This window comes from Phaethon lepturus, unplaced genomic scaffold, assembly GCF_000687285.1.
Source record: "Phaethon lepturus isolate BGI_N335 unplaced genomic scaffold, ASM68728v1 scaffold17360, whole genome shotgun sequence".
Lineage (NCBI taxonomy): Eukaryota > Metazoa > Chordata > Aves > Phaethontiformes > Phaethontidae > Phaethon > Phaethon lepturus.
In genome coordinates, this window is record NW_010512797.1 from 1 (window position 1) to 21,422 (window position 21,422).

The 21,422-nt window shown below is 42.2% G+C and overlaps 1 protein-coding gene across 1 annotated transcript in view; it reads right to left on the reverse strand.

The window, feature by feature from the left end:
* Positions 1–616: 616 nt before the first annotated feature.
* Positions 617–21,422, reverse strand: part of RP1L1 (retinitis pigmentosa 1-like 1) — a gene marked incomplete at its 3' end in the record, with an annotated part of 27,386 nt that continues 6,580 nt past the window's right edge. Inside the window, exons 2-5 of the mRNA XM_010288293.1 lie at positions 7,823–7,988; positions 2,422–5,814; positions 1,292–2,157; positions 617–685 (exon numbers count right to left, since the gene is read on the reverse strand). Coding sequence (XP_010286595.1) covers positions 617–685; positions 1,292–2,157; positions 2,422–5,814; positions 7,823–7,988 — 4,494 coding nt within the window. The remainder of the gene's footprint in view (positions 686–1,291; positions 2,158–2,421; positions 5,815–7,822; positions 7,989–21,422) is intronic.

Here is a 21,422-nt window from a genome sequence, read left to right on the forward strand (position 1 = left end):
TGTCTTCCTCCTCCTCTTTAGTTCCTTCTTCTTCCTCCTTCATGTCTCCCTCTTCTTCTTTTGTTCCTTCTTCCTCCCCCTCTTTTATTTCTTCCTCCTCCTTCATGTCTTGCTCCTCATCTTTAGTTCCTTCTTCCTCCTCCATGTCTTCCTCTTCTTCTTTTGTTTCTTCCTCCTCTTCTTTTGTTTCTTCCTCCTCCTTCACTTCCATGTCTTTTGTTTCTTCTTCCTCCTCCTTCACTTCCTCTTCCTCTTCTTCTTTTGTTTCTTCCTCATCCTCCTTCACCTCCTCCTCATCTTTTGTTTCCTCTTCCTCCTTCTCTTCTTTTGTTTCTTCCTCCTCCTCCTTCACTTCCTCCTCATCTTTTGTTCCTTCCTCCTCCTTCATGTCTTCCTCTTCTTCTTTTGTTTCTTCCTCAGCCTCCTTCACTTCCTCCTCATCTTTTGTTTCTTCTTTCTCCTTCTCTTCTTTTGTTTCTTCCTCATCCTTCAATTCCATGTCTTTTGTTTCTTCTTCCTCCTTCTTCACTTCCTCTTCCTCTTCTTCTTTTGTTTCTTCCTCAGCCTCCTTCACTTCCTCCTCATCTTTTGTTTCTTCTTTCTCCTTCTCTTCTTTTGTTTCTTCCTCATCCTTCAATTCCATGTCTTTTGTTTCTTCTTCCTCCTTCTTCACTTCCTCTTCCTCTTCTTCTTTTGTTTCTTCCTCAGCCTCCTTCACTTCCTCCTCATCTTTTGTTTCTTCTTTCTCCTTCTCTTCTTTTGTTTCTTCCTCCTCCTTCTTCACTTCCTTCTCCTCTTTTGCTTCTTCCTCCTTCTTCACTTCTTCCTCCACTTCGTCTTTTGTTTCTTCCTCTTCCTCCTTCACTCCCTCTTCCTCCTCTTTTGCTTCTTCTTCCTCCTTCATGTCTTTCTCCTCTTCTCTTTCTTCCTCCTTCTCACTCATTTCCTCCTCCTTTATTTCCTCTTCTTCCTCCTCTTTTGTTTCTTCCTCCTCCTCTTTCACTTCCTTTTCCTCCTCCTCCTCTTCCTCCTCTTTTATTTCTGCTTCCTCCCTTGTTTCTTTTGCTGCTTTCTCTTCTGTTTCCTCCTCATCTTCGACCTTAATCATTTCTTCTTTCTCCTCTTCCTCCTCTTTTGCTTCCTCTTCTTCTTTTTCTCTGTCTTTCATTTCTTCCCCCACTTCTGTTTCTTTCTTTTCTTCTTCTTTGGTTTCTTCATCTTCCATCTCACAGTTTTGACTCTCTGATATTTCAGGTCTTTCTCCATCTCCATTCAACATTGAGCTGCCCACTTCACTTAATTCTGGCTCCTTTTCTTCATTGCCCTCCATTTCTGTTTCACTTGGCTGAAGTTCACCTTCATCATTGTCCTCTTTTGGATTGCCATTTTCTGCTGCTTCTTTCACAGAACTGCTGGGAACCATTTTGATGTCCTGGGCTGCTTCTGAGACACAGGCTTCCTCATTATCATTTTTCTTCAACCTCAGGATTTGCTGTAAATCAAATGCTGTCATGACTGGGGCATTGGTGGCCACCACTGGGTTTCTTGTGGGCTTGGAAGCCATTTTTTTCCTCACACAAGAGTCACATGGGCAGTATTCCTCCTCACTTGTTTGGTTACTAATACTGGCCTCAAGAGCTTCACTAAATGCTGTATCTTCATCTACATCAAATGATAAGACTGATGCATCCTCTAGCATATTCTGGGTTCCACTCTTGTCACTGAAGAGTGATTTTTTATGCATAGTCTGCAATCGCCGTCTCCTCTGCTCAGTTTGGAGTGTTGACTCACGCTTGAGTGGTTCATCTGGAGGTCTTGGTGTCGTCTTCCCTGCTCTGGCTTTGATCTTCCTCAGCTCCTTCTCTATGCTTTTCTGTATCCTTTTACTCACTTCCTCCTTCAGCTCTAGTATCATTTCATCCATCTCCTGGTTGTTCTGCAAGTTCCACCTGACTTTGAACTCATTCATGGCACTGACATAGTGAGCCATGAACTCCTTCTCAATTTTCTTGAGCAGTCTCAGGACCCAGATTGGATCCGGATCCACTGAGTGTTGCTGGACAAGGGATGTGCCCACACTGGTGGCCATATCGACTTTGGGCTCTAGGTCGTCTGGAGACTGTTTTTCAAGCTGCTCTTCCAAATCATCTTTCAGTTCTGTCCCACAATCAACATCGTTGACATTTTTATCATCAGTAGTGGCTAGCTGATCAGCTTTCTCTTCAAGATTTTCTTTTGTGTGTTGATCACTCGCAGCTTCAGCTTCTTGTTCCCCATTTTCAGTTAATTTGCTGTTTTCTTCATTTTCATTTTCTTTCCCTTCCTCCTGACCATTTTCACATTTACTGTACTGATTCTCCTTATTCTCTTCTGCCTCTTGAATTAGGGAGACCTCTCTAATAGACTGTGCTTTTTCCTCACCTTTTGATTTTGAGCAGGCTGTCGAAGGTCGGGGTGAATGCTCTTCCTCTTTACTTTGCTCCTCAGCCTCAGTCAGTTCCGTTCCAGTCTCTACATTTTCCAGCTGTCCAGCTGATTTGATTTCAGCAGCTTTCTGTGCCATTAAAGTGCAGTTCCTGGCACCAGCTGTACTCTCTTCTCCTGAGCCACCAGAACCACTGCTAACATCAACCCCAGAAGAAGACATGGGAGTGAAGTCATAATCTCCAGATTTTTGGGCTTTAAACCCAGAAGCTGCCTCTGCCTGCTCACTTGCCTCTTGACCTGAACTTGGGCCACTTTTTTCAGCTGTGCACCCAAGCCACAGGGTTTGAAAAATATTTAGCAGTTCCATATACCTTGACTTATTCAAAGTCTTTGATTTATCTGATGGATCTTCTGACTCTTCATCAAGGAGCTGGAGGCTGGCAAGACAAGTAATCAAAATGTTGGCAGAGTTACTCAGTTTTCTCCCCATAGTGGGAGACACTTCAGGCAAACTGTTTGATCGATCAAATTTTGTTTCATGTTTTGAACTGAGCAAGGCCTTCATGATCTGCACAGAATTCTGGACAGAGGTTGGCAGGTCTCTTCTGTCATTATTTTGGCTAGATGCAACTGACTGGCTGCATTCTGCCTGGTCGGCCTTGGCAGCTTCGGACACAACCTGAGAGATTTGTTCCCGATTGACTGATTCTTCATCATCTTCATTAATAGCAGTTCCTTCTGCTGTCTGTTTTCCCATTTCATCCTTTGCCTCATTTTCAGCCTCCTCCACATTATTTTTCTCAACTTTTTCATCCTCTGAGATTTCCTCAGCATTTGGACTGTGTGGTACCTCAATGGTTGCTTGTACACATTCCTCTTCTGCATCATGCTCCATTTCATATTTTATAAGCAATGTTTCTGAAGGGATTTTACTTAACCATTCTTGCACAACTTCTTCTGGAGATGTATTTGGTAGGGTAGATGGCATTAAATCACTCCCTTCCTCCTGCATGCCCATGTCTTCTAGCTCTTCCTCCACTTTTCTGTTGCAAGAGTCATCAGTCTCTTTATTCTCCTGATCATTTACTTCAGTTGCAGCTGATTTAGACCCATAGGAAGTTGCTTTGGAGGAATTTATAATTTCTTTCTGCTCTTTTCCTGTAGTCAGCACTGACTCAGTACCTATGCTGCTAATGGAGGAATTCTTCAACATGGTTGACCGTATTTTTTTGCTGCTTGGCTTCCCTTTTGGTGGGGCAGGGCAATGCATGCTACATACCGACAAAGTGTCAGACAATGATGCTCGGCTAGAGTTTGACATCTTCACACAAAGATTTCTAGTTTTTACCTGCCTCGATTTTGAAGACTGAGATATGTTTGATTGTGAACACCTACTATCACTTTCCTGGGATATCTGTGTCAATAAGCATTTCTCTTTTACTTCTGACTTTGAAGAGACTCTTGAAGAGATGCTTGCAGGATTTCCATTCCCAATGGCAATCTCAGCTGAGAGGTCACCTTTTGAACATATACTCTCACTCATACTTCCTTGTCTTGAAGTGGCCTCTGAATTCATCTTGGAATGACCCTCTCCAGGTTTTCCATTAGGGCTCGAAACACTTGAGCAGAGGGATGATGGCATGCTATTTTCTTCTCTACGGCTTCTCTTCTTTGAGCCTTTTGAGGATTCACTGTAGCCATTGGTGGTACTTTTCAAGCTTTTCTCATCAGTAAAACCTGCAATTGCCCCTGCTTCACTAGTAGATGAAATGTTTGAGTGAAAAGAATCTGAGTTATGAGACATGGGGTCTCCAATAGATTTTTTCTTGATTTCACATGAGCTTTTGGAATAATTAGACGCCCTGCTGCATGATCTCAGGTCATCTGCATGTAGGGAATTCTTTTTTTTATTTGGAGCGGATTCAAGTGAAGACACAGACATTTCAGACTGTGCATCCAAATGAATATGGCTGTGTTTGCTCTTTTTGGATCCTCTGGAAGAGCAAGAGGCATTGCACAGAACAATCTCATCAACACCTGAACTCTTGCTGTTCCTGTCACTAGCTCTGGAATGGGGGGTTCCTGGTGTGGAGCATCGTTCACCTTCACTGCTCTCATCTCTAATTGATTGGCTGGGCTTTGTTTTTGCTGACACTGAGCTGACTTCATTGTTTTCATTTTCTTCTTGTTCTGCTTCAACCTCTTCAACCTCTTTCTTAGTGCAAGACTCACTGGAAAAGGAAGGGACCACTACATTGTTGTCAGAGTGGTCATCCTGTTCACTCTTTGCTCTAGGTGGACTACAGTTACTAGACTTGCTCTGCACACTGTTGGCAGGAGTGGAGCACCTAGTGTTATCTTCTTGATTTGCCTTCTGAAGGCTAGAGGAGGACATGCTCCTACCCATGCTACTTGTTTCCTCACATACATTCTTCTTGCTCTGTCTGGACTGCAGAGATGACCTGGACATGACACTGCCAACTCTGCTGCTTTCAACCTCTTCCACATCATCCTTTAAGCATTTCACCGAGGAAACTTCAAAACAATTTTCATCTTCATTTTGTGAATTGGTTTTGCTGGCCTCATGGTCTTCAGGGGCATCTTGAGTATCCAGGTTGTTTTCACAGCTTGAATGTGACATTAAGCCCAAGGATGAACGTCTATGACTATTGCTCGTGCTTGTCCGAGTGTATTCTTGCTGGTCTCCTCCATTGGAAGCACCTGTAGACAAATCACTTTGACATGTACACTTTTTAATGGGTCGACCTGCCACTCTCTTCTCTATGGTCTCTGAGTAGGATGAGGACTCTTGCACAATGTGCTCAGAGAATTCCTCACTGGATGTGGTGTGGAGGCTATCCATAGAAGCCATTTTTTTGTGGACTACTCTCCTCCGGGAAGATGTGCTGGAACATGATGACCATGTGTGCCAGGTGCTTCGTACACTGGGCTCTTCCCTCTGGGATATGTGCATGGGATTTTTCCAAATGTCATAGTCCTGGTGTTTCTTGCCACAGCTATGACAATGAGCCTCATCGCATTCTGATTCCTCAAGTTTTGACATGTAAGAATCAATATCACAGGGATATGATGACTCATCTGCCTCAGAGCTGCCTTCTGGGTTCATTTTCTGTGTGGGGTCTACTCCACTGTCCTCTACACCTGACTCTTCACAAGGCATCTGATTCATCAGATTGGACTTTTTGATCTGGGTAGACCATTGCAAAGTCTCATCATTTAGCAAGCGGAAGCGAACTTTCATCTCAACAGACAGGCTACCATCCTTGTTCACATGTACACGTTTTTCTATGTCATCATTGACCAAGGAATGGACCAGGTCCCCAGGTTTTGGATGCGAGCAACTGTTTGAGAAAGGTGCGCCGTTATCTGGTGAGGCAGCGAGACCATTAGGATATGACTTTTCTGATGATAAAGAAAATCTCATTGACCTATTGCTTGATGATGTGCGTGGATGGATAACACTCTTTTTGGCTTTCAGTCCAAAGTTCACTGGTGTTTGAAATAGGTAAAGAAAAGAAAGATGGAGAGAAATGTTAACTCATATAAAGAGTTGATGTATCTATAAAATATATAGATCAAACCCTCAAACTAATGAATACTGATATTATTGCATTAAAGCTAAGTCTATGCTGGTTTACATAATTTGAAAATTTGGCTTGGAGTAAGTGATGGCCATAGAATGTGAAGTTTTGCATGAACAGTCTGTATTAATTGACTATTAATTGACTATTAATCTAAATTGAAACGCAAACACTTTTTTTGTTGTTTTATGTGCATACCAGAAAGAAAAAAAATATATCCAAAGCAATTTAGTCTCAAAGTTTCTGTTTTATCACATTGCAAATATCCCTTTATTTAACTGCACAAGTTTTCATCCTTCTTATTCAGTTGGGGAAAAATACATGGAGAAGTGACTCTCTTCCTTAGTTAGAGGTCAAGTGTCACACATTATTGTGCATCATTGACTTCTCCACTCACACACCAGGAAACATGGGTGTGGCCGTGTAGACCAGAGCAGCACTCAGTCCCTGCAGGGATGTACCACTATGTATAATTATAATGCTTATTAAAACATAAAGAACAAATGGAAAAGGAATGTGCGTGGTGACAGCTACAAAGAGAAATAGTGGTAGTTATAGAAGATTGTGTGTGTCAGTGACAGTAAGGGAATTTTAAGAATTGTAAATCCAAAACATCTCTAGGACCCAGCGCTGTGATCTGCATAGATTTACTGAGGTCCTAGACGCTTCTTTTCAAGCAGAGTATATCACTATCATGCTGTCTTGCAAGATACGCATCTGAATTGTTTCTAATACATATTTTTGGTCAAAGTTTACTTTTATATATATAAACAACCACACACCTCTGTAGGCATATGGATATGCAGCTGAATGGAGGGCATTTTAGGAAGGAAGTGTTGAACAGGGAGCACACCAACCAAGATCAAGAACACATGAAATAGCTTCTATCTAACCACGTTTATGCATTTGAACTGATATATTCGCTTAGTCTCTTGATGGGCAAAGCTTCAGCTTATTCCCACTGCTTCCTCCAGTTTTTTATGCCTCAACCAGTGAGTGTGGGATGCTTCTGTCCTTAAGTTTCTACAACTAGTTGTCAACACATGAACCAACATTTCCTGGCTCCCGGTATTGAAAATGGAGAGAAACAGGTGCACCTCCAGAGCACAATTCATTTCACCCTAAACCAAATCCCTCATATAGATGATATGAATTGCCCTCTGGAAATGGCAAGTTTCTCTCCATAGGCTGCCGAGGGTGGCTGGTTTAATTACCTGTGACCTTAGATGACTCATGATGAAGTGCCTGAGAACTATCATCCTGAATAAGCCACAACATACTCCTTCCTCAGCATAACCTTTCCATAAAAATATGCTTTGTTCCAAAGGGCTACACCGCAGCTGTAACCTGCAGGAGAAATGGAGTCTCCTGCTGACAAAAATAGAGCATCGCCTGATGCAGGCAAATGCAGAAGTGAAGGCATTATATGACAGAGAGACAAGGGGATAGAGGATTCGTGGGAAATCTCAAGGGTTTGGGGAGTCTTGGGGGCAGACACAGGAAAGGAGGGAGTTGTGGAAGGAAAAGGAGACACAGAGATATGAAAGAGGAAGGGAAGTCAGCCAGACACGGGGAGCATGTAAAAGAAAGACTGGAGGGTGTAGGGAGGAAATCCTAGAAGGAAACCAGAGAAAAAGAAGGGGAGGATGGAAAGGCCTGGGAGGCAAAGAGCGGGAAGTACATTCTGCACACGAAATCTGCATGTTGGGACAGTACAATAGGTGCCCGTAACCTCCATGTCGTGGACACAGGCCTGGAGACGACGGTGCAATATGCCCCAGAGATTTTCTTACTTTCATTGTTTTCATTGACATTGTTGCCATTGGAACGGGGAGCCAGGTCAGGCAGCTTCTCCACCGAGTGTTTCCTCAAATTCTCCATCGATACAGGTTTAAACGGCTCCCGGCCGACACACACCAGCACGCTGGGGCAGTGAAGCAGAGCCTGCATGCTATCGATCTAGAAAGAGAAGAGCGAGTGGATCACCATGAGGTGATTATTCCAGGCCTAGAATCAACTGACATTTAGTTGCCACCTAAAGTAAAATAAACATGGTTCTGGAGAACTTCAGGGTCTGGAAGGCTCCATTGCAGTATTCTTCCACTGAAAGAGAGGCTCTGCTATGTTTTAATCAGATCTCCTAAGAGAGGTAAGGGGTGGGAGAGATTGCCTAAGGGAGAAGATATCTCATTTATTACAATGCTTTACATCATCTGGGAAAGTTTTAGGCATAATCAATGTGGTTGTGAGGAAGGGGGTGGAACTGGAATCTGTTCAGTTTCCTTTACAGAGAATGATACTCTTTAATTCTTCCAATTCCTGTATGGGACAGCAATTATTACCTAATAAATGCTACATTCCAGACTGACCATTAGTTCTCTTCCTTCCTCTGCTCCAGGAGGGACAAGGACTGTGACTTCTCCTAATATTACCTCAAATACTGTCTCAAATATTAGCTCAAGTACTGCCTCAATACTGGACAATGTGGGACATTATCCCTCAGTGTGGGAAGTGTCTGTGAAGGACTCTGCCTTCCTCCATGAGAACCCAGGCTTACACACTGCCTCTTCATCTTCACCGCATGACCTGTTGCTGCATTACGCACCAAGTTCTTCATGCCAGCTGCAGCTAGTAACTGGGAGCAGGACTAGACGTGGCAGAAAGTCACTTGTATCCAAATACAACATTTACCTAGGATCTAAAGGAGCAACAGTCAGTCTTGTACATGAGCACTGGCTAGAAAAAGCCTGGACTCCTCTTTCCTCTTGCTTCTGCAATCCCTTATTTGTAAGACTGAAGTTAAGCTCCCACGTAAACCACTTGTTGGCTTCTAAAAGGGTGAGAGGGCTCTCTTGCTGGCTGAGAGAGCTTTAGAGGGGCCAACATCTGGCAGCTTTGTGCTGTCAGGGGTCACAGCATCACAGCACCACAGAATCATTAAGGTTGAAAAAGACCTTTAAGGTCATCAAGTCCAACCATCAACCCAACACCACCATGTCCACTAAACCCTGTCCTGAAATGCCATGTCCACAGGTTTTTTGAACACTTCCACTGATGGTGACTCCACCCCCTCCCTGGGCAGCCTGTTCCAATGCCTGACCACCCTCTCAGTAAAGAAATTTTTCCTAATATCCAATCTAAACCTCCCCTGGCGCAACTTGAGGCCATTTACTCTCGTTCCATTGCTAGTTCCTTGGGAGAAGAGACCAACACCCACCTCACCACAACCCCCTTTCAGGCAGTTGTAGAGAGCGATGAGGGCTCCCCTCAGCCTCCTCTTCTCCAGACTGAACACCCCCAGTTCCCTCAGCCGCTCCTCATCAGACTTGTGCTCCAGACTCCTCCCCCCTTGTTGCCCTTCTCTGGACACGCTCCAGCACCTCAACGTCCTTCTTGTAGTGAGGGGCCCAACACTGAACACAGGATTCGAGGTGCGGCCTCACCAGTGCCCAGTACATGGGCACGGTCCCTGCCCTGCTCCTGCTGGCCGCACTATGTCTGATACTGGCCAGGATGCTGTTGGCCTTCTTGGCCACCTGGGCACACTGCTGGATCATGTTCAACCATGAGCTGGGTCTCCACAATCCAGCTAGGATGTTCCTTCCTCCTCAGACTGCTACATCAGGAGAATATCTCTAGAGCATATGGGGACTCACCAATAAGAAGTGACCATCTTGGGCTACCAAGATGTTAGCTACCACCCGTGGTGGTCTGAGAACTATCTTGCCTGTAAGATGCACCCTGACCTCACTGTGTCACTTAATCATCAGCCCTTTAACTAGCAACGGAGTATGGAAGGGAACAAATCTCAGAGGAGCTGTGATGACAGTTCTGCAGTTGTCACACGTGCCTGGCATAACAGGGCATGAAGGACGGACCTCGTTCTCTAAACATTGCTATAGCAAAGGGATGAAGAATCAGGCCCCCTCCAGAGCCCAAGCCCTCAGTTTGTGAAATGCCTCTGGGGTTTTCTGAGATTCGCTGGTACCACTAGAGCTTTGGGAGGTACTAAGATAGCAGTGCTGGGTCTTGTGCAAATAAGAGGAGGGGGAATGTATGGAGGGTGAATGAACAAGACGGAGACAGATAGAATCACACCCAAGATCCAGTTAAAAGCTTCTGGTAATTTTTCTAACAGTAAAGCATATGGCATCAGCTTTTTAGTGGGTATACACTAAAATCCCATCACCCTCCCATTATTTTTTATTTACTGTTTGCACTGTAATAACGCTTGCGACTTGAGGCCCATTGAGTTTGCTGCTATAAAACCCCACAGTAAAGAGGCTCTGCTCTCTAAAGCTTGCATTAAGCACCACTGTGTGTAAAGCAACAGAACTGCTGAGTCTATGTGATGAGTACCATGAAACAGAAAATAACCCACAAATCACTGTCTGTCTAAGTCTACGGCTTGTCATTTGTCAATAAACCCACTTCTGGTCCACATATTTCTAAAGGGAACATCTTTCTATCTCACTTAAAAAGTTTATAGAAAGCCTATAATTTAATAAATGAAATATTTTAAGTAGGTTTTTTCCACCTGCGTATTTCTCTTCCTTCTCTACTTTCCTGTTCTTATTTCTTTTCTTTTTTATTCCTTTAGTGAGATCTTTTGACCTGTCCTCATACAAGTAGGAAAAAAGTGAGGGTAAAAAAGGAGAAAGAGAAAAGGAAAAAGAGGGAAAGAAGAAAGAAAAATAGACATGAAATAACTTTCAACCCTAACATAAAACAATCGATCTTTAAACCCCCACTAAATTTAGGAACTATTCCTATTTGTAAAGGACATTTTTTCAGTGAAAGCTATTTTTTGCCCAGGACATTTCCTCACATGGTACTGTGTCTGTGTAGAGATACTTCAATCACACTCATCAGCTCTGTGTTGCGTGTGCAGAAAATAGATGGTGCCAATGCCACAGCTTCAGGACTCAATGGAGCTGAGCCAGCCAAGTTATTGAATTTATATGTACTACGCAAACCAAATCCTTTCATCTGGAATACACTTGTGTTATGTGACTTAAAATAAAGAGTCTGTCATAGTATTTCTGGCATCATCAGCTCTTTAACAGTGTTTACACCGATAACATAGCTTTTCTTCCTAATATCTTGCAAACTTAACCTCTTTGAATTAATAGTTGTAGAAATTAATCTAAATTTTGGAAATTAGCACTTTGTAATGCTTCATTGTTAAAAATATTTTGGCAGTCGTAAATACAACTGAATGGTTCCTAAGGGTTAAATAAGTAATTTTTCTTACATTGATTTGGTTTAATGCAACATCCATTCTGTCTGGGCAGTACAGTGCTGTGGAGCTCGGATAATAGTTCATCTCAGTTTGCTCTGCACAGCGCTTTCCTGCACTGCTGCATGAATCCCATCCTCCCAACAACACATCACTGCCTGGGCTATACAGAGGACATCCGTCTTCAGGCCAATCAATATGGCATTTTTTACTAGAGCTAAAATATCTCCAAATAGTATGTCCCCTTTTAGGTGTCTAGCAACTTGCAGCTTGCTCAGCATGTCCCAGGATGAGGTCTACTGCACTGCTTCTCAGATTTGCTTCTTTTAAAAAAAATATTTACAAAATTATTTCTAATGTGGAAGGACAAGATCCTGAACTTGCAGGCATGCCAGTGTCCACTGTTGCTCCTGATTGTGCTGAGTGAAATATTGGCCCCATTTCAACCAGTGGCAGAATTTCCCCCGGCTTTTCTGACGTCTGTATTGTACTGCTTACAACTAGGAAACAATACAAAAACTGGGAGTTTTCTTTTGCTATCTTGCAAGAGAAGTGATCCTGTTCTTCTGCTTGGACGTAAGAACCATGTACATTCTGTCGTTGATTTTCATGCTGGAGGAGGAAACAGGACATCAAGCATAAAATTGGTGAAGTAGTTTGAGAGATTGGATTGCAAGATTTGGCGATAATGCCATGGCATAAAGAAGACACAGTAGCTATTCATATTTCAGAGGCACGAGCCCCGGAGGAAGAGATAAAGTATTAAATCTGATTAAATTATGAGAAAATAATCTGATGTTGAATTGCTGTTCAGGATGGGTAAGAGGTGGGAATGTTCTTGCAGAGAGGACAGTGTGAATTCCAGTATATGGGATGTTGTTCAAGTCTGAGATGTGCTTGCCCAAGCACAATCCTACTCTAACTCTCACGGGTTATCCTACTCTACAATTATTTGTTGTGGGACCTAGGCTTTGTACAGTGCTTTTATAGAATCATAGAAACATTTAGGTTGGAAAAGACCTTTAAGATCACTGAGTCCAACCATAAACCTCACACTGCCAAGTCCACTAAGAAACCATGTCCCTAAGTGCCACATCAACATGTATTTTAAATATTTCCAGGGATGGTGACTCCACCACTTCCCTGGGCAACCTGTTCCAATGATTGATAACCCTTTCAGTGAAGAAATTTTATAAGCAACTTCTACAAAGGAACATATTGTCATCATCTCCCTTAGACAAGTTGTGAAAAACAAGTAACAGGCATCCTTCTGTAAATGTTGGAAACAAAGGACAGGAAGATAATAACTATATTTTGCTTCAGATTTTGGACATTTAAAAGTCAAATGTGTGGGACTGAACTAGTCAACCAAGGCTATACAGTCCATGTAGAAATGGCAATTCCTGTACCCTGCATTGGACATCTCTCCTACTGTGAGACAAATCATGCCCTGGAGATGCCTCTTTCTCTCTTGGTGTAAGAGCATCTTGGAATGATTAGAAGAGACGTAGACATCTAAACTAAGGCAGATTAACTCCAGCCAACATGGCCACTCAATAGTTATCAGGAAGCATCATCTAATCTGAGTATTGAATATCAGTCTCTAGGGTCCCAGGCCTGTGCTCCTTCTTGAAGTCCATATTATTGCATATGCTGCTGTTAATTGCTATTTTAGGAATACAGTTGTTATTAAGTTCAGCTATATAATATCACATGTGGCATAATCCCAATGTAAGTAAAATCAGTAACAGAGCATGTTTGGCCAAATATTATAGGTCTGGCCTGAAGCAGGGAATCTATCACTACAGTAAAAATTAAATTATTTTGAAGAGCCCTTTAAATTTCTTGCAGCTGGTGAAAACCCAGGCTTTAGAGGCTGTTGTTGTCTGACTTTTATTGTATTGGATTATTTATCTATTTATTTATACAGCAAATTGTATTTAAACGTAAGAAAAAACGCTTTTCATTGTGAGGGTGGCCAAACACTGGAACAGGTTGCTCAGACATGTTGCGGCATCTCCATCCTTGGAGATGTTCCAAACCCAATTGGACACCTGAACAACCTGAACCTAGCTGGACACCTGAACAACCTGCTCTAGCTGGCTGTGCTTTGAAAAGCGGGGTTAGGTGGGATGATCTTCAGAGGCCTCTTCCAATCTCAGCAATAATGTGATTCTGTGATTTATTGTAGGAGAGGTGGTTGTTATTTTCATATAGACATCAGCCTGAGGAAAAGTGTGGTGGAACTCAAAGGGTAGAAGGTAGATGTTCTTATCTACCTTAGCTGTCACAATCAGTGAAGAAATACAAAATGACAATAGGGTGGGATGTGTTTCATCCTAAAGCAGCAATAAAACATTAGACACTTGCTGTTTTCTTTTAAGGTGGGGAGTAGATCAGAAAATGCCCCAGTGAAATAAAATGGTGGCTACTGGTTAGTAAGCACAGATTTTTTCCAATACTAAAGTTTTCTTTGTTTGCTCAGAGACTCCAATATCTTTTTCAAGCAGTAGCCTGAAAGGAAATCCTTCTGGTAAACAGATTCCCTACTTCCCTCGGGCTGCCACAGCAAGATGTTTGAGTACCCGTGCCAGGATACTGTATTACAAGAAAACAGTATTACATCCCAGTCCAATTTAGCCACAAAAACAAAGGCAACTGATTATGAATACTTAAAATGTAGTGATCACTTGAAGGAGTTGTGATGAAGAAGGCAATGTCCTGCTTTATTATTTCTCCATTAACTCATCACACTTGATTGTAAGTAATCTTTTACAATCTAGTTGTCTTGCATATTGGTGGAGGACAGTCAGTATTTCTGGGGGACGGGTCATTTCACCCCAGGAAAGCCACCTGATACAGGCGGTAAATCCCCTATTGGACATGTCTGCGTCTTTCACCAGCTAGAGAGAAAGTCAATCAATTCACTGCATTTGTCTAAATAGATAGATTTAGATACCTAGAGCAATCTGAGGTGTTCTAGGGTAACTAATATGTGTGTGAGGATGGTAGACAGGATACAAGACTGTGCCCCACCAGACTATCACCTGAAAGCTGAGCAGGAAGCATCTAGCATATTCGTATAGAGACAGTTAGAAAATTAAGTGTCTTAATTTGCAAGCTGAATCCCAAAAGATGTTTAACGTCAAGAATATTTTAATCTATGATAAGCAAACAGTCAGGAATAAAATGGAAGAAAATTAATAGTTTATGATAAAGATCTTTGATGCGTTAGGAAAGAGTTGCTTTGGATTGCTTAGACCCTATCCAAGCAACTCCTTCTATTCCCTCAGTGTAATTTCCCTCTCATATGAGCTCACGGGAAGGGTTGCTCACAGTTAAGGCACTTGAAATTAGAAACAAAATCCACTAAGCAAAATTTACAGGGAACAATCTCTAGCAGTTTGTATTTAGTGGGCTGAAGTAGACTCCCATTGGAGTTTCATTGCATAACACCTGAAAATAAAATGAAATTTGTCTGTCCTACTGTAAAACCTGATCCAAATCCCACCTCAACTGATGGAGAGAAACTTGTTCATCTCTACAGGCTCTGATTTAGGAACCAAGAGGATTATGAAGGCTGTGAGTGAAGTACTGGACCAGAAAGCAGAAAACATATTGCCAATACTTGCCTCTCCTGAAATATTTTTGTTCATATCAATCAACTTCTGTCCCAGAAACCACTGCGGTGCCCTAAAGATAGGTGCTGCCTTGTGAAAAAAATTTGCAATTTTCTGTGCTTTAAGCCTATATGCACAGACTCTTCCAGGGAAATGTCAGCTTCGTCTTTAGGTTTTATTGAGGTCTTTGTACTTCTGAAAATAAAATTGTGATTTTTGAAAGAAGTAAAACTCTTGTTGACTTGCATGTTTCATTAGCTCATACCACAGGAACTACCTGTCACGATAGGATATATCACGTATGGATTGGTTCAAAAAAGCTAAGTGTTCTTTCCAAGAAAAAAGTTTCATAGCTATTACTGTAAGCCCCACTGTGCCATCATGTGCAAGGTGGAAACGAAAGGACATCCTCTCTTGTGCACTATGTCTTTTTTGTCAGTTTGGGTGCTACCCATTGGAGGATGGATTGTCTCCACGAATGTTAGTATTCAGTACCTAGCACAAAGGGGCTGTGATCTCAGCTAGGACCTCTAGGTGCTACTGCAACACAATTAATAATAAACTGTCATCAACACGTAAACTGAAGACAGCCAAACATAATATCTCTAAAATAAAGAATCTGTTGCTTGTTATGGAGAACACGCTGTCCTCTGGCTCTTCCCAGAGAAGAAGGAACCTGTGTAAACCCTACTCACCTCAGAAGCTGAATATAGATACCAGTTTCTGATGCAGGTAAAATATCAGGAGATAGATACCTTTTGTTTTTCCTCTGCTGGCCACCAGCCAACCAAAGACATTTGAAAGAGGAAGAGAAAGACAGAATGGGGAAACAATGCAAGACATGGCTGAGATCACAAGTCCATAAGCTAGTCCACCTTCCAAAGAAGTGGAAGGGAGAAACAGGAAAAGCTTGTAACAGACATGTTGAAGAAAAGGCTAACGGGCTGAGTTCACTGCCTATCGCGCTGACTCATTGCCTGTTTCCTTGTGCTCTTTCATCTGTTCCCTTTTGTCTTTCATTCAGAATTACAACTCTTTGGAGTGTGAACAACCCTTTTGTTTTGTAGTTGTACTGCATTCAGCCCAGGGTAATCCAGGCTCTGAACTGGGGTATCTTGGTTTAACAATAATAAATTCTGTATTTTATTCTTGGAAAGAAACTATTTGCCTTTCCCTCCCCCAGGTTTTGCACTGGAGAAATTAGAGAGGGTTTCTTCTGGGGAGTGGTTTGTTAAAACTATGCTAATCTGTTGGTCAGAAGGTGAATCATGGGGTGTTGCCACTCCATGCCCACATATATATTAGCAAATTAGCAGAAGAAAAGAAGGAGGAAGGTACAGGAAAGTGCATTACTTGATCTCACTTTCTCTAACATCAGCATGGGCAGCCTCCCCTACACCCTACGAGTGGAACACCCCTTTTCCCATTTGCAGGAGGCTGGTGGACGTGGCATGGGTGTGTATTTAATGAGCAGACAGAAGTCTCTCCCATCACATCAGAAGGAACACAGAACAAGAGTTAATATTGAACTTAAAGTAGGGAACTACTGCATAGAAATGGATCTAATCCTCTGCAAACTGTAGCACCCCATGATTAGTCCAGAAGAGAGTAGTCAGCATCCCTTCCTCTCCCACAATGCACCAAAACTCACATGGTCTTCTACACATCACAGCAAACATCAGGTCTCCAGATCTACATTCAGGAAGCGAGACAGATGCCAGTGTCCTGGGCTACTGCAATAGCAGGTAATCCACTAAACATGAATGACATACTGCTACCTTTATTTGATGCTTATATCACGGGAATATGGGGCAGTCTGTTGCTTCAGATGCTGAAATGCAGCAATATAAGATGATATGATTTGTCATACCAGCACTTCTAAAGTCATCAGCATCTTCTAGAACCGCTCAGACGTGAGCTGTCTGGTTTTCTGTTTTGACCACTGTGTAAAGCTGCATGAAAAATGATAGCTTTGGGAGTTGTGATCTGGAAATCCGGCCATGAAGCACTCAAACAGCCAAGTAAAATATGTGAAAGATAGAAGAATAATGCACTGCACTGCTTTCTCAGTCAACCACAGGCAAAGATCATGTTTAGCTATTGCACTGCTGGCAGCTTTTCCTGGAGTACTCACAGATGCCTTTTCCCTGTGTGTGACACGTTGCACATGCATAAAGAAAATGCTCTGAGTTTGGCCCTGGAAATAGTCTAGAAGAACATGTCTTTCAGCAGATCAAGAGAAATACTGCAATCAGAAGTTCAGTGGCCATTGGAAATCATTTGCATAGGAGCAGAAGAGAAACGCTGTATGGAAAAGGGGGAAGGAAGGTAGAAGACTGAAAAAAAGGCATGAAGAAAGCAGAAAAGGTTTTGTGAAACAGGTGAAGAAAACTGATTTACAGCCTGGTTCAGTTTGGATCATGCGAGAGGTGCCATGGTTACTGCATCTCTGGAGGATAAGCTGGTGAAGCTCCTGAAGAAGACTATGGGAGGCTTCCTGAGGACTTCCACTGAGTGCTGGATTGAGTTGGGGAGATCACCACATCACACTGACTTCATATGCAAGCTTTTGACAGCCATTTTCCTACCTGCCCACCCTGTCAGCTCAGAATGAGGTCTGAGACTCTTCCAGTTGTGAATCAGCCAGAAATTGCTGCTAAGGGTGCAAATTTCAACATAGAAGAGAGGAAAGGACTTAGAAAGTTTTTGCTTGCAGATATTTTCCAACTTCTGACACGCTGCAATTGCTCACTGAAATCAGAGTCCACCACCTGCCCCTTTGGCACTGGGTTCATTAAATCTGGTCCATCCAACATCAGTATTTGAAAATCATGAGCCAGACCAACATCCACCCCACCCCAAATGCCTGCCCTTATTCTCTCTGAGAGCAGGATTAACTTAAAAATTGACAAGTCTTGAAAAATGCTAAGCATTTAGTTCTTGTGATTAACCTTGTGGTGACGGAGTCCGTGGGAAGCATGTGGTTCCTGAGTTCAAGCTTTTCCCCATGACCAGAAGTTCTCAAAACTTACTCTTTTTATATGAGGAATATCTCTACCATGGATGAAAAGTTACTCCAGCTGGAAACAGTGGGTGGAAAGAGAGGAGCACAACATAAATGTACTCCAGGTAGCTGTAAGGGAGCTGGAACCAAGTATATAAGCCCTACTGCTTCTAGATCAAGCTCATAGATCCATAGAGCATTGTTCCATGGTCTTACCATCCTGGGTGTCTCACAGCACAAACATTTGTGCACTGTGCTTCGCTGAGCACTATGGATACAGCCTATGAACTCCAGAATCTCAGGGCATAAAGAGAAACACATTTATCTGAACACCCTGGTTTAAATGAATAGTTTTCTTGTTGTTAAGTCCAGGGTTTAACTCGTAATTTGCAAAGTCTGTAGTACAAATCTGAAAGCTGGAAAGTTGTTTACTTCTACACAGTAGAAGTAGCTCCCCTGATCTTAAATCGAATTTATTTCAGACAAGATGCAAGTTGAAAGAGAACCAGATCTTGCTAAGAGTTGCAGCAGAATTCTTTGAATTCCCTGCTCAGGGCCCAAAAGCAAGCAGCAAATTGATGCAAATGCAAAATATCAGCCCTTTTCCTCTTCCATTATTGCTAAAAACTCCAAAACCTGCATTTGGAAAACCAGATTTCCCTGTGAAAAAAACAGCCTTTCCTGCAAAAATTCTTTGCAGAAACAGTTATTTCTACTTAGAGTACTTAGAGAAAATTCACAGTTTTTCCAGGAGAGGGTGGAATTCTGCTATTCTTTGCGCTCTACGTAAATTAATATATAGAAGCATCATGTTCACAAATATTATTGCATATACTCAATAATATGATTGGAAATGTCTTTGCTCTGGATTAAATTCAAAAGAATTAGAAAGTAATTATACTTTGCTACATTATTATTGAAAGAACAAAATCTCCTCAGGCTAAGGGAATCATTTGCATTTGGTATATGTTAGATAAGACAGTATTAGATTTGGTATATGTTAGATAAGAAAGTGGCTAGCACACGGGGTCCATTTAACTACATCTTGTAAGGCACTGGGCCAAATGATTTCAGGGCATCTCAAAGGTTCATAAAACACACCTGGATATGAGTCTTCTCATGGATCAGGTTCATGGAAAGTTTTGCTGAGGTTTACAGATCGCTTGTGTAAATCTTATTGGAGTCATTGTGGTTTTGGCATGGAATCAGAGAATATTGAACCTGAAACCTGTGGTTTGTTTTTAGAGTATGAGTCACACACATGGTGGGTGGAAAGTGGTACAGCTCACTTGATAACAACGGTTTGCACCAGATGAGGGGTTGAAATTGGTTGCAATTATTCATACCTGAACACAGCACGAAACCAAGTGTCACAGAGAATATGTCAACATGGAACTAGAAAATTAACTATCCCAAGGAGGGAAATTATCACCTTTCTTCTCTTATTGTTTTTATATATATATGTATGTATATATACCCCCCACATTTTAAATCAGCTCATTTGCCTCCATGTATCCCATCTTCCTCTTGTAGTTCCATCAGGGTCTTGATGACACCTGTCATTAAGACAGATGAGCTTGGGAGACAGCCCAAACATGAGTGGCCTAGAGGATGCCTGCGGGCAGTCTACAGATGTCCTAGAAATGGCTGTAGGGATGTGTAAATATGCATCGGGAAATATGTCAGACAAGCCTGTTTCCTGGCCTTGTACCCTAAGGTCATTGTAAATACAGTCATTATTACGAAGAACGATTTAGTAGTAATAGGCCAATACCTTTACTAATAACAACTGAAGATAAAAGTTCTGTCTTTACTGCTCAATTAAACAAGCCTGGATCCAGGGCACTGGAACAGAGTTGCCTGTACTGTTGAGCTGTTAGAATGGTCTTCGGTGCATTTAAAGCCTGGATCAACTGGCACTCTCCCAAGCAATTCCAGGGCAGGTCTGGGCGTTAACATCTGCCAGCGACCTTTCCTAAGAAGTAGCTTGAATATGGCAACCCAATTTTGGAGGCTGTGGGATTTAGACCCTATTTTGGAGGCTACATAATACGAGTGTGTCAAGATAGTGTCATTTGGTGGCGGGGCCAGAGTATGTGCCCTGTTATTATTCAGTCTACTGGAATATCTGTAGCCCATGGTGTTACTTATGGCTTAGGAAGATCTTAGCCTATGAGTTGCTGGAGATTGGGAAAGAATCACTTCATATGTGCCCTTCTGTCTTTCTCCAAGAATGCTACAACTGGCCAGTGACAAAGATGGCTTGATTTGACCCAGAATGGTTAGTTTTGCAACAGCATCTAAAGTGTCTCGTTCTAAACTCTACACAAACACAGCAGAAAAATGAGGATCCCTGCCCCAAGGAGTTTCTAATAACTAATCCTTTACAGTCTCCAGTTAGTGGTGCCTGAGGAAGCATTCCTTAACTCATGATTGCTCCCTGATTAACTTGCACAGTAATTGTCTGATCCCTCAAGGAAATTTGGTTGCATACAGTGCTCATTCTGCAGTGTTCTCACTTGTAGAGTCTGAGGCAAAAGAGAGTCTTTCTGGTCATCTACTCTGCCTTTCTACACAACAGACTGGATCAGATTCACTCATTAAATATAACAACTTACGGTCAACCTTGAGTGCGCCTAAGCAAAAAAACATCTAAGTCTTGGCCTGACTCCAACAAACATAAAACTAGCCACATCCCTTGGAAAAGTCTTCGGAGTTTTATCTTGGTTGATAAATCTCATTTGAGAAGCTCATGGTAATTGCCACCAGTAGCCATAAACTATGCAGACTATTTGCCACAACACAATGTGGTTTCAAATGCCATACAAGAAGGAGTATTGGATTTTAAGGAAGAATTTGGTTTGGGCTTTTGTTTTCATTTAAGACAGTCAGTAAAAGGAAGGCCTAGTGGTTCAAGAGTAAGCGCAGAAATCAGGACATCAGGACTTAAAGAAGTCTTAAGGACGGTTCAGCTGGATAATTGCCATTTGTAAGGGAAATCCTCTGTCACTGTGCAGTTGCTGTGATGTAATCCTACACGTCATTTCTTATAGTTTAATTGTCTGTGAGGATTTCTGGCCTTTCTATGACCCCTCTCTGCCTCTGCTGGTAGAGGCATTCTTCCATCTCCAGAGACAGGCAGTGGGCACCTGCTTATAGGTGCACTCTTCTGTGGTTTAGACCATGGAGAAATCCACTGGCTTGTATAAGAACTTCCCAGGACAGAGATGAAAGTCTGTCTGACGGAGAAGAAAACCTGCAAATTATATTTTACCTTTTTTTTTAATCAAGGTATCTGCTCTTAATATCACACCTGGCTCATTTTTAGCATAGAACTGATGTCCCTAGTGAAAAATAAGAAAGCTGCAATTTTCAACTGTCTCATCAGCCAAGTGATCTTCCGATGTAGAGTCCCATGTCTTATGTTTGCTAATATTTCAATATCTGTATTACTTTAAAACAAGTGTATGAAAACTTGGACCTGGGTTAATTCCTCCTAATTTTAGGTGACTAGTCTGAATCAATCTTCC